The sequence below is a fragment of the Gorilla gorilla genome, chromosome 1 (genome assembly GCF_029281585.2).
Source record: "Gorilla gorilla gorilla isolate KB3781 chromosome 1, NHGRI_mGorGor1-v2.1_pri, whole genome shotgun sequence".
Classification (NCBI taxonomy): Eukaryota; Metazoa; Chordata; class Mammalia; order Primates; family Hominidae; genus Gorilla; species Gorilla gorilla.
Window position 1 is genome coordinate 104,000,871 of NC_073224.2, and position 14,698 is coordinate 104,015,568.

The window sequence follows — 14,698 nt, forward strand, 5'->3', positions numbered from 1 at the left end:
ACAAAATAGTGTATACATTTGGTAAAACTAATTGAATTGTATATTTTAAAAAGGGGTTTTATTGTGTGAAAGTTATACATCAATAAAAGTGATTTAAGTTTAAAAACTAAAGATTTATTCCATATAATGTGAGTATATATAAATATGTGTGTATATATACACATGTACACACACGTATATTTATATGTCTACTACATGTACATACAATCTGAAGGAGGAGTCTGGGGAGATTGTTAGTGGAAGGAGTGGGAAACGAGGAACACAAGAGTGAAGAGGTGACAGTGAGAAGGAGGATGAAGTCGGCCTCCTGGCCATGCCTGAGGGATGCAGTTACATAGGTGAAAGGAACCAGAATTTGAAAGAAAAATATTTCTCAATGCTATTTCAGTCCCTTGGTTTAAAAGGAAAACACAGAAAGAAGAAAAAACACAAAACACACAAAAATGCAAGCTTTATCCTCCTAACCCCTTTCCCCATCCTCTGTCCACCAAGGCCTCAGCAGCCACCAGCAGACACAGGGGAGCAGAACAAGGATGACACAAACAGGAAAATCAAGCAGGCTGGTAGCAAGTTGGGGAGCAGATTCTGGATTTTATTTCTTCAGTTCAGGCAGCACAGAATACAGCAGCGTGAGCTGGGGAGGAACTAGGTGTGTGCTTTGGAGTTCCCAGGGCAGCCATGGATCTGCAGAAGAAAGTCTCTAAATGCCATTTGGGAGAAAGATTTTGGGTTTCCTGACACCAGAGCAGAGGGATTCTCCAGGCAAGACTTCAAGCTTTTGCTGGAACCTCTCAGCTATTCAGGCAGAATCAGAAGGAAGAGGAAGTCAAGGTCCACTTCAGCAGCAGCCTCCAGAGTGCTGGCCGCTGCCCCCTCCGCAGCAGCTGGAGCCCCCCGAGGGCTGGCTGCAGCAGTCAGAGCTCTGGGGTGTGTGACGGTGGGACCTGTGGCGCCTGTGATGGCTCAGGCAGCAGCCGCCACCCCCAGAGCTGCAGCAGCCCCCAGAGTTGGAGCCACAGCCGCCCCCAGAGCTGGAGCCACAGCAGCCTCCGGAGCTGACACTGCAGCAGGAAGAGACTGGAGGGCACTTAGGGGGACATTTAGGGGCGGGGCACTTGGGAGTGCACTTGGGAGGGGGCTGGCACTGCTGCTGGCTCTGCTGGCAGGACATCTTGGTGGTGGGTGCTCAGGAGCTGAGGGAGAGTCAAATAACAAGTGAGACCCAGGCAGAGGCCACCTCTGCCCCTGTGACACTCTTAGCACCTCTCAAGTATAAAAGCATCATCTTCAGTAGTTTTATTTCCAATAATTTCCTCAAATTCTCACATCATCTTTTTCAAGATATCTTTGGATGTCAGACAACTGTAAACTAAGACTAAACAATATTGCAAAATGCATCTAAGATTCTGATGTGTTGTCAGTGGAGGAGGAAATTATTACAAATATATCTTAAGACTGAAATTGTCTAATTTATGAGTCATTTAAGAGAAAATTATTTTTAAAGGAGAAGAAGCAGTCATTCTCTCTGGTCATAACTTGCAAGACGATTTTACTTTGGAAGGTCAGCATTGTGCAGGATCTTGGAGACTACTAGGTCAGTAAACTCACTTCAATAGAGACAGATAAACCTAGCAATTTCTGCAGACCTAGTACTTGAACCCTGACCCCCTGATCTCAGGTTGGAGCTCAGACTTCCTCACTCACCACCTGCTCTGGCTGATGGGATGACATGGTGGGTCTCAGGCTTGGTGTGTCCTAACCAAGCTGGGAAGTTTGTGAACAAATCTCAGACCCATGAAAATGTGGGGTTCATAAACCCCAAAGAGTCTTTAGTCCCATGTCCACAGCTCTAGTTCTTCCCTTGCAGGCAGAGACAGGGTTGTATCTTCAGAGGTGGGCTTCCCTCCTGTGGGCTGCCAGAGTGGAGCAGGTCTCTGTGCTTCAAAGTTCCCATTCTGGAACACCCACCTCATCCTAGAGCAGTTTGTTTCCTCTAGAGTTCAAAGGCACATGGCACAGCCCGCCAGCTCTTTTCCTCTTTTCCTTCCTGCTTCCAGTTAGCGCCAGACCCCTTTTTGCCCCCGCCCCTTCAGTCTTTTCTAAACTCTCCACCTCTGACAACATGGCCCTAGCCCCGGAGGCCCTGCCCCTCCTTCCCTCCTGCTCTGTTCTGAGCATCCCTGCTCCTGTTCTTACCGGAGTCACAGGCAGCACAGGGTTCTTTAGCACCTCAGGAGGTGAGTGGATGGGGTGGTCTGGCCCTGAGCCCTTTTATCCTGGCCTGGGCTCTGCCCCAGCTGTGAGACAGGGCCTGGGCATGAGAGGACCTTCCTTCTGACACCCACGTGGGTCTTGTGATGGTTGGTGACTGACAGCTCCTCACCTGCCTCTCTCCCCAGGCTCAAGGCAGCCACTCCCAGGTAGGAAAGTGCCTACTTGAAACAGGGTTTCAGGATGACTCCTACCATCACCCACCTCATTTACTTGAAGGCTGCTTGCCCTGAGAGCCTCTCAGTTCTCAGTCTTAGAACTTAGGACCTATCTCATTTCTGTCTCTTCCGAAGTACCTGATGCTCCGTGCAGCCTGGGTTGAAGTTGAAGTACTAATCCCTGAGGTTTCCATGCATGTTTATTTCTGTCCCTGTGCACCACCAACCTGTGTGGCTGTGGGTGCAGTGTAGACATCTACACAAGTAAAACCCTGGAAGTAGAACCCGGCCCAGGACCAGGCCCTGCGAGATTGGACTGTTGAAACTATTTAGCCTGTACCATTTTTTAAACCATAAAGCTGGAAGATGAAAAAGAATTAGTTACAGAAGAATTAGTTGGTTGTGAAAGTCAATAAAGTAACACAAAAAAGAGAAAATGTGCCTGACAGAGAGACTGAAACGTTGTAGGCTCTGAATAAGTGAAACATTCATAACTTGCTGAATACAGAATGAAGATACTGATCTTTGTTTAACAAACGAAGCACAGCTTTTTTCTAATGAGAGTGAGTCTGGCTGTTTGGTGATCTGTTTGCTTTTAAATAGCCCTTTTCTTCTGGTGGGGTCCTTGATGTGTCAGCACTGAGATGTGAACAAGGAAGCAGCTCATTAGAGAAACAAGAAGCAGCCGCTCTGCTCTTTGTATTAGTGTGAGAATTTGGACTTTTCTGGATTCACACTGGGAGCACCGGATGATGGTCACAGGTGAGAAACAGGAAGAAAAGAGACATGCTTGTGAGACATTATAAGTCTACGCTTCCATGTGGGGTCAAATGGCTGGCGGAACCCCATCCCGGACCATAAGGGTACGGGTGCCCTTTAAGAACAAGAGTCCTTAATATTTAATGTGAATGTGTTTATGCTGCTACTTTGGAAGCCCCTGTCCTCTCTCTCCACTAGAATCACTAGCTTTCTACATGTCCACAGGATTTATATGAATGGAGTGTTCTGAATTTATACATTTTTAGGATATTAACGAAATGGGCTGCTGTTCATTCTAGGACACACTAGTCACTAAGACAGCCATGACTGCAAGGTTATCCACAAATTAAACTATTTCTTCAGAGGAAGACCAAGAAAAGCCAGATTAAACCATATGAGGGACAAGTCCTTTTCTTCCCAGCCCCTGAAAGACTCTGGATATGCCCAGAACTTGGGAATGATATCTAGGTCAAAATGGACATGATGACCCTAACCAAAACGTGGTGGAGATACATGTGTATTTATAAACACATATACAGAGCATACATATTGAGAGAGATGTATATGCGTGTGTACCACCTGTCTCAGAGCATCAATTATTACAGCTGCCCAGACTCCTGTGATAACGTAGTATCTCCAAACACTGTAGTGTGTCTTTGATTCTGTTCTTTTATGACATCCAAGAAAACACTCTTCCATCCCTGTACATAATTAACACTAAATCATTAGTAAAGTCTTGTTCATGATTGCACACTGTATAAGGGTAAAAGTCCAAATTCCTTCAGCGAAAGAAGACTTTGTGTTCTCCCTTTAGTTTAAGCCTTTGTCATCTATTCTCAGAAATGTTCTGAAACTGAACTGGATTATATTCTGTACTTTGATTATGCTTCTCCCTGTAGTGCATGCCGTGGCCTCTACCCTTCCAGGACAGCGTGGCTCAATCCCACTTTTTAATTTATCCTTCATGTGGCATATCACTCTAATGAGATAACAGTAAATGCTTTGATGGCCTGCCTTGGGTGTTTCATATTTCTTTACCTCCGTTTTTCAACACAGAGCTATGTGCACAATGGATATTTAATGACTTTTAAATGCTCTCATTGGTATTAACGTTGATTTAGTTTATAAACAGCTATTCCTTATGACTCAGGCCACCCTCACAGGAGACACACTCTGAGACAGGCTCAGTGAGGTGTGTGGGCCACATCACCCTGAGAGGTCTGACACCATCCCTCCTGGGTATGACATTTGTTCTCCTGCTCATATTGTTCCAAAGGGCTTAGTAATGGGGGAGTGGTCAGGACATTGGTTCCCAGGTCGTCACAATGGCAGGTCTACTCAGAAGTTCAACTCCTGGTATCTAGGATGATAGGGCTGGGATGCCATCTGGTCCATGCCTCTGTCTTCATGCAGGGCAACACCCAAGCTCTCAACTGACATAACTCAGATGTAGGTGTTGAGTCAGCAACATAGTTGTATTAGGAAGATTGGAACTTGAATCTTGGCTGTGAGATATCATGGCTTAGCTATTAGGTCAAATAAGATATCTTGTCCAGCAAAGCACTGACTTTCTGAAATTTCCTATTTGTCAAGGTTTTTCTCTTTTAGGTAGTCAAAAATTCACCGTCTCATGGGATGTGAGTGAATACTATTGCGATCTAACCAGAAATAATTCAAATGGAATAATTTTTTGTATGTGTTCTATAACCAGTAACAAGTTAAGTTAGCAATCTTTGTTTTGTTCTTTCCATATCTACAACCCTTTAAACAATTACAGTGATGAGAAAATACTATTAAAGTCTAGAAGAAAATTCTATTCTATTTAAATAGTATATTTAAAAAATACTTTTATTGCTGTTATTGTTATAATTGTTAATATATTGATATACTGCAACTGTGTTGAACTCTCCTAAATTTTTGCAGTGAATACTTTTCTAAAAAAAATTGGTAAAATACATAATCCAAAATTTACTGTCTTAATCATTTTTTAGTGCACAGTTTAGTAATGTTAAATAGAATCACATCGTTGTGTAACCAATCTCTAGAATTTTTGTCTTCTTGCAACACTGAAACTCTATGCTCATTAAACAACAGTTCTCTCTTACTGCCTCTCCCCAGCCCCTGGCAATCACCATTTTACTTTTTTTTTCTATGAAATGGACTACACCCCATATGTCACATAAGTGGAATCATACAGTGTTTGTCTTTTTGTGACTGGCTTATTTGATTTAGCATATCTTTAGGATTCATTCATATTGTAGCATGTGCATAAATTTCTTACCTTTTTAAGGCCATATAATATCACATTGTATGTGTATGCCTCCTTTTGCTTCTATAATCATCCAGCAGTGAATGCTTGGATTGCTTCCACCTTTTAGCTATTGTGAATAATAAAGCTATGAACGTGGGTGTACAAGTACCCTGTCAAGACTCTACTTTCAATCTTTTTGTATTGTATATACCCACAAGTGGAATTGCTGGATCCTATGTTAATTCTATTAACTTTTTGAGGAATCACCATGCTCTTTTTCATAGTAATTATACCATTTTATATGCTCACCAACAGTGCACAAGGGTTCTAATTCCTCCACATCCTCACCAACACTTGTTATTTTCTGTTTTGTTTTGCTTTATTTTTTACAGTAGTCATTCTCTCGGGTTTGAAGTGATATCTTATTGTGGGTTTTACTTTAAATAATTTAATCTAATTATGAATGGTGTTGAGCATATTTTCATGTATCTTTTGGCTATTTGTAAATTTCTTTTGGATAAGTGTCTATTCAAGTTTTTTTTCCATTTTTAATAACGTTGTTTGTTTACTTGTTGTTTAATTGTGGGGGTTCTTTACATATTTTGTATAGCAACCCACTACCAGATACACGATTTGCTAATATTTGCTCCCATAACAAAGATTTCCTTTTCATGGTATTGATTTTGTTCACTGATTCACATACATTTCTAATGTTTATGTAGTCTAATTTATCTATTTTTACATTTGTTGCCTGTGCTTTTGGTATCATAGTTAAGAAATCATTGTCAAATCCAATGTCATGAAGATTTCCTCCTATATTTCCTTTTAGGAATTTTGTAGTTTATTTATTTATTTATTTATTTTGAGATGGAGTCTTGCTCTGTCGCGCAGGCTGGAGTGCAGTGGCATGATCTCCGCTCACTGCAACCTCCGCCTCCCGGGTTCAAGTGATTCTCCTGCTTCAGCCTCCCAAGTAGCTGGGACTACAGGCGTGCACCACCATACACAGCTAATTTTTGTATTTTTAGTAGAGACGGGGTTTCACCATGTTGGCCAGCCTGGTCTCTATCTCTTGACCTTGTGATCTGCCCGCCTTGGCCTCCCAAAGTGCTGGGATTACAGGGGTTAGCCACCACGCCCAGCCTGTAGTTTTAACTCTATGTTTATGTCTTTGATCCTTATTGAGTTAATTTTTGTGTATGGTGTAAGCTGAGGGTCCAGCTTCATGCTTTTGCATGTGCATATCTAAATTTCCCAGCACCACCTGTTGAAAAGATTGTCCTTTCTCCATTGAGTGGTATTGGCACCCTTGTCAAGAATCATTTTAATCAGCTAGGCATGATAGTTTGTGCCTATAGCTCCAGCTGCTCAGGAGACTGAGACAGGAGGATTGCTTGAGTCCAGGAGTTTGAATCCTGCCTGGGCAACATAGCAAGATCCTGTTTTTGGACAAAAAAAGAATAATTTGACCATATATATGAAGGCTTACTTATTTTAAGTTTCTCTCCCACTCTTCTATTCTATTTCATTGACCTGTATGTCTGTCTTTATGCCAATAACACATTATTTTCATTATGGTTGCTTTGCTGTAATAAATTGTATTAATTAATTTATTTTTTTTTTTAGAGACAAGGTCTCACTATGTTGCTCAGGCTTGTCTAGAACTCCTGGGATCAAGGGATCCTCTATCCTCTGCCTCCTGAGTGGCCGAGACTACAGGTATGCACCACTATGTCTGTCTGTGATAAGTTTTAAAGTCAGGAAGTATGTGACTCTAACTATATTTTTCTTCTTCAAGATTGGTTTGGCTATTTGAGGAATAATTCACAATTAGTCATGGTGTATAATCCTTTTGATGTGCTGTTGAGGATTTTTATCGTCCCTCAATATCATCAGAGATATTGTTATGTAGTTTTCTGGCTTTGGCATCAGGATAATGCTAGCCTCAGAGAACGAATTCATAAATGTCCTCTTTTCTTCAATTTTTTGGAAGCATTGAGTAAGATTTGTGTTGATTTCTCTTCAAATGTTTGGTAGAATTAATGAGTGAAGCTGTCTGGTCCTGCACTTTATTCTGTTGGCAGAGTTTTGATCTTTGCTAGTTATAGGTCTTTTCAGATTTGTTTCTAGGGATCTATCCATTTCATCTGGGTTATCCAATTTAGCATACAATTGTTCATGGTATTCTCCTATAATTTTTTATTTCTATAAGTTAGTTGTAATGCCTTCCCTCTCATTTTTATTTTAGTTATTTGATTCTTCTCTTTTTTCTTCATCAAGCTAGTGAAAAGTTTATCAGTTTTGGTAGTCTTCTCAAAGAACAAACTTTTGGTTTTGTTGATTTTCACTATTGATTTTTCTAGTTTTCACTTCATTTCTGTCCTCATCTTTTTTTATTTCCTCATACCTTCTACTAGCTTTGATGCAGATGGTTTTTTGTTGTTGTTGTTGTTTGTTTGTTTTATTTTTTAAATTTTTTTTTGGTTTCTTAAGTCTTAAGGTGTAAAACTAGGTTACTGATTTGAGATTTTTTTTTCTTTTTTAATGTAAGAGTTTATAGGTATAAATTCCTCTCCTAGCACTGCTTTCTTTGCATCTCATAAATTTTGGTATGCTGTGTTTTCATTTTCATTTTCTCAAGATATGTTATAACTTCCTTTGTAATTTTTACTCTGACCCATTGGTTGTATAAGAGTGTGTTGTTTAATTTCCACATATTTGTGGATTTTCCAGTTTTCCTTTTGCTACTGAATTCTAGTCTTATTCCATTGTAGTTGGAAAAAGATACTTTGTCTAGTTTCAGTATTTTAACATTTATTAAGACTTGTTTTGTGGGCTTCCGTATGAGGCCTATCCGGGAGAATGTTGCATGTGTATTTGAGATAAATGTGTACTCTGCTAATCCCAGGTGGAATGTTCTGCATATGTCTTTTGGTCCAATTGATGTATAGTGTATTCCATGTCCTCTGTATACTTACTGATATTCTGTATGGTTGTTCTACCTACTAACTGAAAGTGGAATATGAAGTCTCTTACTATTATTGAAGACCTCTCCATTTCTCCCTTTAACTCGGTCAATATTTGCTTCATATATGTTGGAGCTCTGATTTGAGGCACATGTGTGTTTATAATGGTTCTATATTCTTGTTAAATTATTCCTTTTATCATTATGTAATGTCCTTATTTGTCTTTTGTAACAGTCTTTGAGTTAAAGTCTATTTTGTCTAATAAGTCTCTTAGGTTTTTTCACTTTATTTTCTTTTCATTTTCCTCCTCAAATTCAATAATTTCAAATAACTTGTCTTCAAATTTGCTGATTCTTTCTTCTGCCTCTTTGACTCTGCTGTTGAACTTCTCTAAATAATTTTTCTATTACGTTATTGTATTCTTCAGCCCCAGAACTTCTTTGTGAGTCTTTGTAAAAATAATTTCCATCTGTTGATATTTTTATTTGTTAATACATAATTTTCTTAATTTTATTAGTTGTCTCTGTGTGTTCTCCTTTAATTCTTTGAGCATTTAAGACAATTGTTTTAAAGCTTCTTCAAGGAATTCAGTGGTTTGTGTTTCTTTAAAGTCAGTTTCTAGAGATATATTTTGTTTCTGTAAATAGGTCAATTCTCTGTCTCTTTACATGCCTTGTGTTTCTTTTTTGTTGAAAATTAGATGTTTGCAAAAACAGCCATGTCTCTCCATCTTTGGGAGCTGGCTCTGTGCTGTGGAAAACCTTCAGTGTAGTCTGAAGGCTCAAGAGTCCTCTCAAACCTTTTCTGGGGATGCACCTTCCCTGAGCAAGTGTTTGTGCTTGTGTTTGTGTTTGTGTGTGTGCACAGACACTTTTGTTTCAGTTCCCTGACTGCTTTTAAATGTCTACATTTTTCAGAGTCTTACTCTTGCTTCTTCTTGGAGACTTTGCCTATGTTGTTCCTCTGCTGCTAATCTCTGGTCTTTAGGCACTTGCAAGTCTGCAGTCCCCTTGCAGCTGTTTCATGCCACAGTGCAGCCTCTGCTTTCAGCAGCCTTCAACCAAATATCCAGACTATGCCACTGACTCATTGGTGCTCTAAACTCAGGTGAGACAAAAACCAGTTCCTCACACAGTCCTCACACAACCCACAATCTTGCATGCAAGTTCCACTCTTTTCCTTCCATCTGTAAGAAAGGCTGAGAAATTGTGCAGCCTCCTCTGACCACACCACATTATGTGTAAGATGGGATGGGGTAGGAGTGAGCAAAAGCACCACAAAATTTCCTGCCATTTGAGTATGGTTACTTTCTTTATTAAAACTTTGCTTGGTTGCTGAAGCTTCTTACTTTGTTTTTAAAGTTTTCGGAAAGCTGTTTTTGTCTGTATATCATTGTCCAATGTCTCTGAAGTGAGCTAGAGCCTGGAGGTTCCTTATTTACCATCTTATGTCATCATCTGATGTCACTTCAGCAGTGAACACTCTTAAATATCTATTTTTTATTATTATATTTTGCCTCATTTGCCTAATACTAGAAATCCAATAAGTATTGGTAAATGAATAATCACCAAATCTTTTGCATGAATTGTTATGCCAGTTAGCATTCTAAATTACAAAGAGTAAGTGATCATTTCCACATAGCTTCAACAACGTTTTGTAAGCTAAAATGCTCACAGAAAGCTTGTGAACCAATAATGAGTTCTCATCCCCAAAAGATGAGCTATGCTTTTTTTATTAATGAGATTAAATTGCTTTTAAAATCTAATTTCAGAAGTTATTGGTTTTCTTCATTAATTATTTGTTAATTAAATATGAATTCTGCCAAAACTTTTATAGGAACATTTATTTACTCAGTTTTTATGAACTCTATGTTTCTTACCAATATGAGTCATCTCCCTATCACATATATTATAATTTTCCCAAGTTAATTTTTTATCCTTCCTTGCTTTTAGTGGTACTATCTGATACTTAGAATTTCATTTTAATGTGGTTAACTGTATCCACATTTTCATTTATGTATTCTAGATTTTGTGTTATTTTGAAAATCTTCTCAATAAATTAACTACATTTTTGGTGTGTTATTGCAATTATAGTTGTGCAGCTATAAATATTTGACAAAACTCATTTAATTTTACATTTAATTTTATTGAATTTTATTGCATGCAAATTATACAGCACCAAATGTGATTTAATTTTTTTACAATGCAGATTCATCTCATCTATGTGCATGTACATATGTGTGTGTGAATGCATGCACATACAATATGGAGGAGGAGTCCAGGGAGATTGTTAGTGGAAGGAGTGGGGAACGAGGAACACAAGAGTGAAGAGGTGATAGTGGGAAGGAAGATGAAATCGGCCTCCTGGCCACGCCTAAGGGTTACAGTTACATAGGTGAAAGGAACCAGAATTTGAAAGAAAAATATTTCTCAATGCTATTTCAGTCCCTTGGTTTAAAAGGAAAACACAGAAAGAAGAAAAAACACAAAACACACAAAAATGCAAGCTTTATCCTCCTAACCCCTTTCCCCATCCTCTGTCCACCAAGGCCTCAGCAGCCACCAGCAGACACAGGGGAGCAGAACAAGGATGACACAAACAGGAAAATCAAGCAGGCTGGTAGCAAGTTGGGGAGCAGATTCTGGATTTTATTTCTTCAGTTCAGGCAGCACAGAATACAGCAGCGTGAGCTGGGGAGGAACTAGGTGTGTGCTTTGGAGTTCCCAGGGCAGCCATGGATCTGCAGAAGAAAGTCTCTAAATGCCATTTGGGAGAAAGATTTTGGGTTTCCTGACACCAGAGCAGAGGGATTCTCCAGGCAAGACTTCAAGCTTTTGCTGGAACCTCTCAGCTATTCAGGCAGAATCAGAAGGAAGAGGAAGTCAAGGTCCACTTCAGCAGCAGCCTCCAGAGTGCTGGCCGCTGCCCCCTCCGCAGCAGCTGGAGACCCCTGAGGGCTGGCTGCAGCAGTCAGAGCTCTGGGGTGTGTGACGGTGGGACCTGTGGCGCCTGTGATGGCTCAGGCAGCAGCCGCCACCCCCAGAGCTGCAGCAGCCCCCAGAGTTGGAGCCACAGCCGCCCCCAGAGCTGGAGCCACAGCAGCCTCCGGAGCTGACACTGCAGCAGGAAGAGACTGGAGGGCACTTAGGGGGACACTTTGGAGGGCATTTGGGGGTGGGACACTTAGGAGGGCACTTGGGAGTGCACTTGGGAGGGGGCTGGCACTGCTGCTGGCTCTGCTGGCAGGACATCTCGGCAGTAGGTACTTAGGAGCTGAGGGAGAGTCAGACAGAAAATCAGACCTAGGCAGAGGCCACCTCTGCCCCTCTGACACTCTTAGTATGACTTATAATTATGGAAACATCATGTCCAGTAGTTTCACTTCCAATACTTTCCCCAAATTCTCTCATCATCTCTTTGCAAGCTCAGGATACCCTTGTGTGTTATCTGCTACACAAAATCGTAAACTAAGACCAAACAATGTTACAAAATGCATCTGACAGTCCAAAGTGTTATAAGTGAAGGAGGAAATTATTCCAAATATGTCTTCACACCCTGAAATTATATGATTTATAGGTCATTTAGGGAAAATTATTTCTTAAAGAGAAAAAGTAATCACTACCTTTTGTAACTTGCAAGGTAGTTTTACTCTGCAATATCCATACTACAAAAGATCTTGGATATTACTGGCTCAGTAAACTTACTTTGTTGAAGCAGAGACAGACAAACCCATAAATTCCTGCAGCCTTGGAATTTGAACCCTGGCCTCCTGATCTTAGGCTGGAGCTCAGACTTCCTCAGCTCACCACCTGCTCAGGCTGATGGGTGGGCATGGTGAGTCTCAGGTTTGGTGTGTCCTAATCAACCTGGGAAGTTTATGAACAAATCCCAGACCCACAAAAGTGTCAGTTCCATAAGCCCAAAGGAGCCTCTGGTCCCCTGTCCATGGCTCCAGCTCTTCCCTGCAGACAGGGACAAGGTTGTATTTTCAGAGGTGGGCTTCCTTCCTGTGGCCTATCAGAGTGCCCCAGGTCTCTGTGCTTTAAGGTTTCCCATCCCGAGAGGACTGCTCCACCCTACAGCAGTTTTTTTGGAGCCCAAAGGCACAGCCAACCAGTTATTCTTTCTGTCCCAGTTGTTACCAGTCTCCTCCCCCATGGAAGCCCTGCCCACCACCCCTGCTACCCTGATCTGAGCATCCCTCTGTGGAAGCCCCTGCTTCTGTTCCCAGAGGACACATACCAAAGTCACAGGCAGCACAGGGTCCTTCAGCACCTCAGGAAGTGAGTGAATGGGGTACTCTGGCCCTGAGCTCTTTTATCCCAGCCTGGGTTTCTGCCTCCGGTGGTGAGACAGGGCCTGGGCATGAGAGGACTTGCCCCCTGATACCCACGTGGGTCCTGTGATAGGTGGTGACTAGCAGCTCCTCACCTGCCTCCCTCCCCAGGCTGAGGGCACCTGCTGCTAGACAGGAGTAGGGCTGCTTAGAAACAAAGGGTGGGGACAATTTATACAGGACCTTCTGCCCCATTCTTCCCGGTAAATCCCAGCCTTGACCGCTTTTTAGTTCTCGTTTTTGCACATTGGCCTGCAATTCCTTTGCTCCTTCTTGTTGCCCATGAAACTCATTGGCTTCTGACAGCTGAGTTTGGACTGTAATTCAGAGATTCTTTCACATTTTCCCTCTTAAGTCTAAATAATCCTCCCAGGCTACCGGGGGTCAGCTAACTTCTGTCTGCAGCCCAAATCTGCCTGCTGCCTGATTTGGATAGCCTCCAAGGTTTTTAATGTGTTTAAATTGTTGAGAAAAGAAAGCAAAAGAGGAAAATATTTTACAACATATAAAAATTATATTAAATTCAAATTTCAGGCTTCATAAAGTTTTATTTCTCTGACTTAGATAATAAGCCACATTTATTATTTTATTGATTGTGTCTGTGGTACTTTTCACACTAAAATGGAGAGCTGAGTAACTGGGATAGAGATGCTATGGTTCCCAAAGCCTAAAACATTTATTCTCTTAGAGTTTGTAAAAAAAAAAAAAAAAAAAAAAATGCTGACCCCTGATGCATTCCATTATATTTAAGAGCTTGCAGTCAGACAGGCTAGAAAACTGCCCTGGTTCTGCCACCTAGTAGCTGTGTATACTTGTGAAAATTAATTAACTTGACTCCTTTTCAGTTTGTTGTTCTTGTTTCTTCCTCGGTTTAAAAGTACAGATAGTGATACAGATATCTCACAGGGTATTGAGCCAGCCAGTAAAATAATATAAGGAAAAAGTCTGGTAGAAGGTCTGTGACATGATAGACCCTTAAAAAATGTGATGCCTACATATGCGTCAATAAAGAAATAGGTATTTTGAAGTCATAGCTGCTTTCCAAGATGGGGGGTGGGGTGGGGTATAAATCTGAGATTTGGGGTTGTTTGGTTTTTGTCGATTGTTTCCTTTTTTAGTGTTTAAGACTCCTTTGTTCTGCTAAGTATATTGATGTCTTTGACTATGAAGTAGGAATGACTGTGAATGTGAATAGGGAAGCCATTTGTGTGGAGTAGAACTCTAGAACTCTATATTGCTCCACATAGAGTGAAAAATTCCGGAGTTTCCAAGGACCCTATGTTGGGAAGGAGGGAAGGGCACACATGGGGAGATGGAAGGGGAGAGGGGGACTTGGCAGAAGGCCAGGCCTGAGGTGCAGGACACTGTCCAAGACATGGTGGGAGAGCCTCTAGAAGCTTTTGCACCTCAGCAGCTCCCTCCTCCTAGGTTTCCCCCTATTGTCTCTGCTTGAAAAGTGTTTTCTTTCCCTCTACTTTCAGTAGATAAAGGGAAGGGGCAAGAGTTCCTGTCTGGTTCAAGTTTGTGTACAACAATATGGTGAGCTTTTCCAACATAAAACTAATTCATGAATTAGAAGAAGGTGTACTAAAGCTAGAACAAACATGTGAGGAAAAACCCTCTCTTTCCTGTCAGTGTTAGAAATACTGGGGGAGCATCTAAAATTCTCCAGAGCCTGTACCAATATAATGCATTAGCGATATCTAGGTCACAAGGGGAAGAGTGAAGCTAGTTCACAAGTAGTTGCAAAATATAAATATGTTTGTGCATGTGTATTGAGGTATCCAAATAATATATACACTAAATGTGTGTGTTTATATAAACATACACACACATCATATATTTTATAGTGACTCTGTGTGTACATATTTTCTTAGCTGTTTCTCTGCCTCTCGCCTTCTTGGTTTCTCTCTAGCTCTTCTTCATTAGAACTATTCTAGAAATAATTGCCTGTGAC

The 14,698-nt window shown here is 41.0% G+C and overlaps 1 protein-coding gene across 1 annotated transcript; it reads right to left on the reverse strand.

Annotated features, from left to right (window-relative positions):
• Nucleotides 1-10,529: 10,529 nt before the first annotated feature.
• On the reverse strand, nucleotides 10,530-12,723 carry LOC115934023 (late cornified envelope protein 1E-like). Its single transcript, XM_031009538.2, has 2 exons — nucleotides 12,648-12,723; nucleotides 10,530-11,678 (listed from the first exon to the last, which is right to left on the reverse strand). Exon 2 carries the CDS (start codon nucleotides 11,654-11,656, stop codon nucleotides 11,300-11,302), a length of 357 nt encoding a protein of 118 aa, XP_030865398.2. The 5' UTR covers nucleotides 11,657-11,678; nucleotides 12,648-12,723; the 3' UTR covers nucleotides 10,530-11,299.
• Between the last annotated feature and the right edge of the window lie 1,975 nt (nucleotides 12,724-14,698).

Excerpts from the sequence above, each read along its gene's own strand:
- LOC115934023 (XM_031009538.2), bottom strand. The coding sequence starts at position 11,656 with ATGTCCTGCCAGCAGAGCCAGCAGCAGTGCCAGCCCCCTCCCAAGTGC.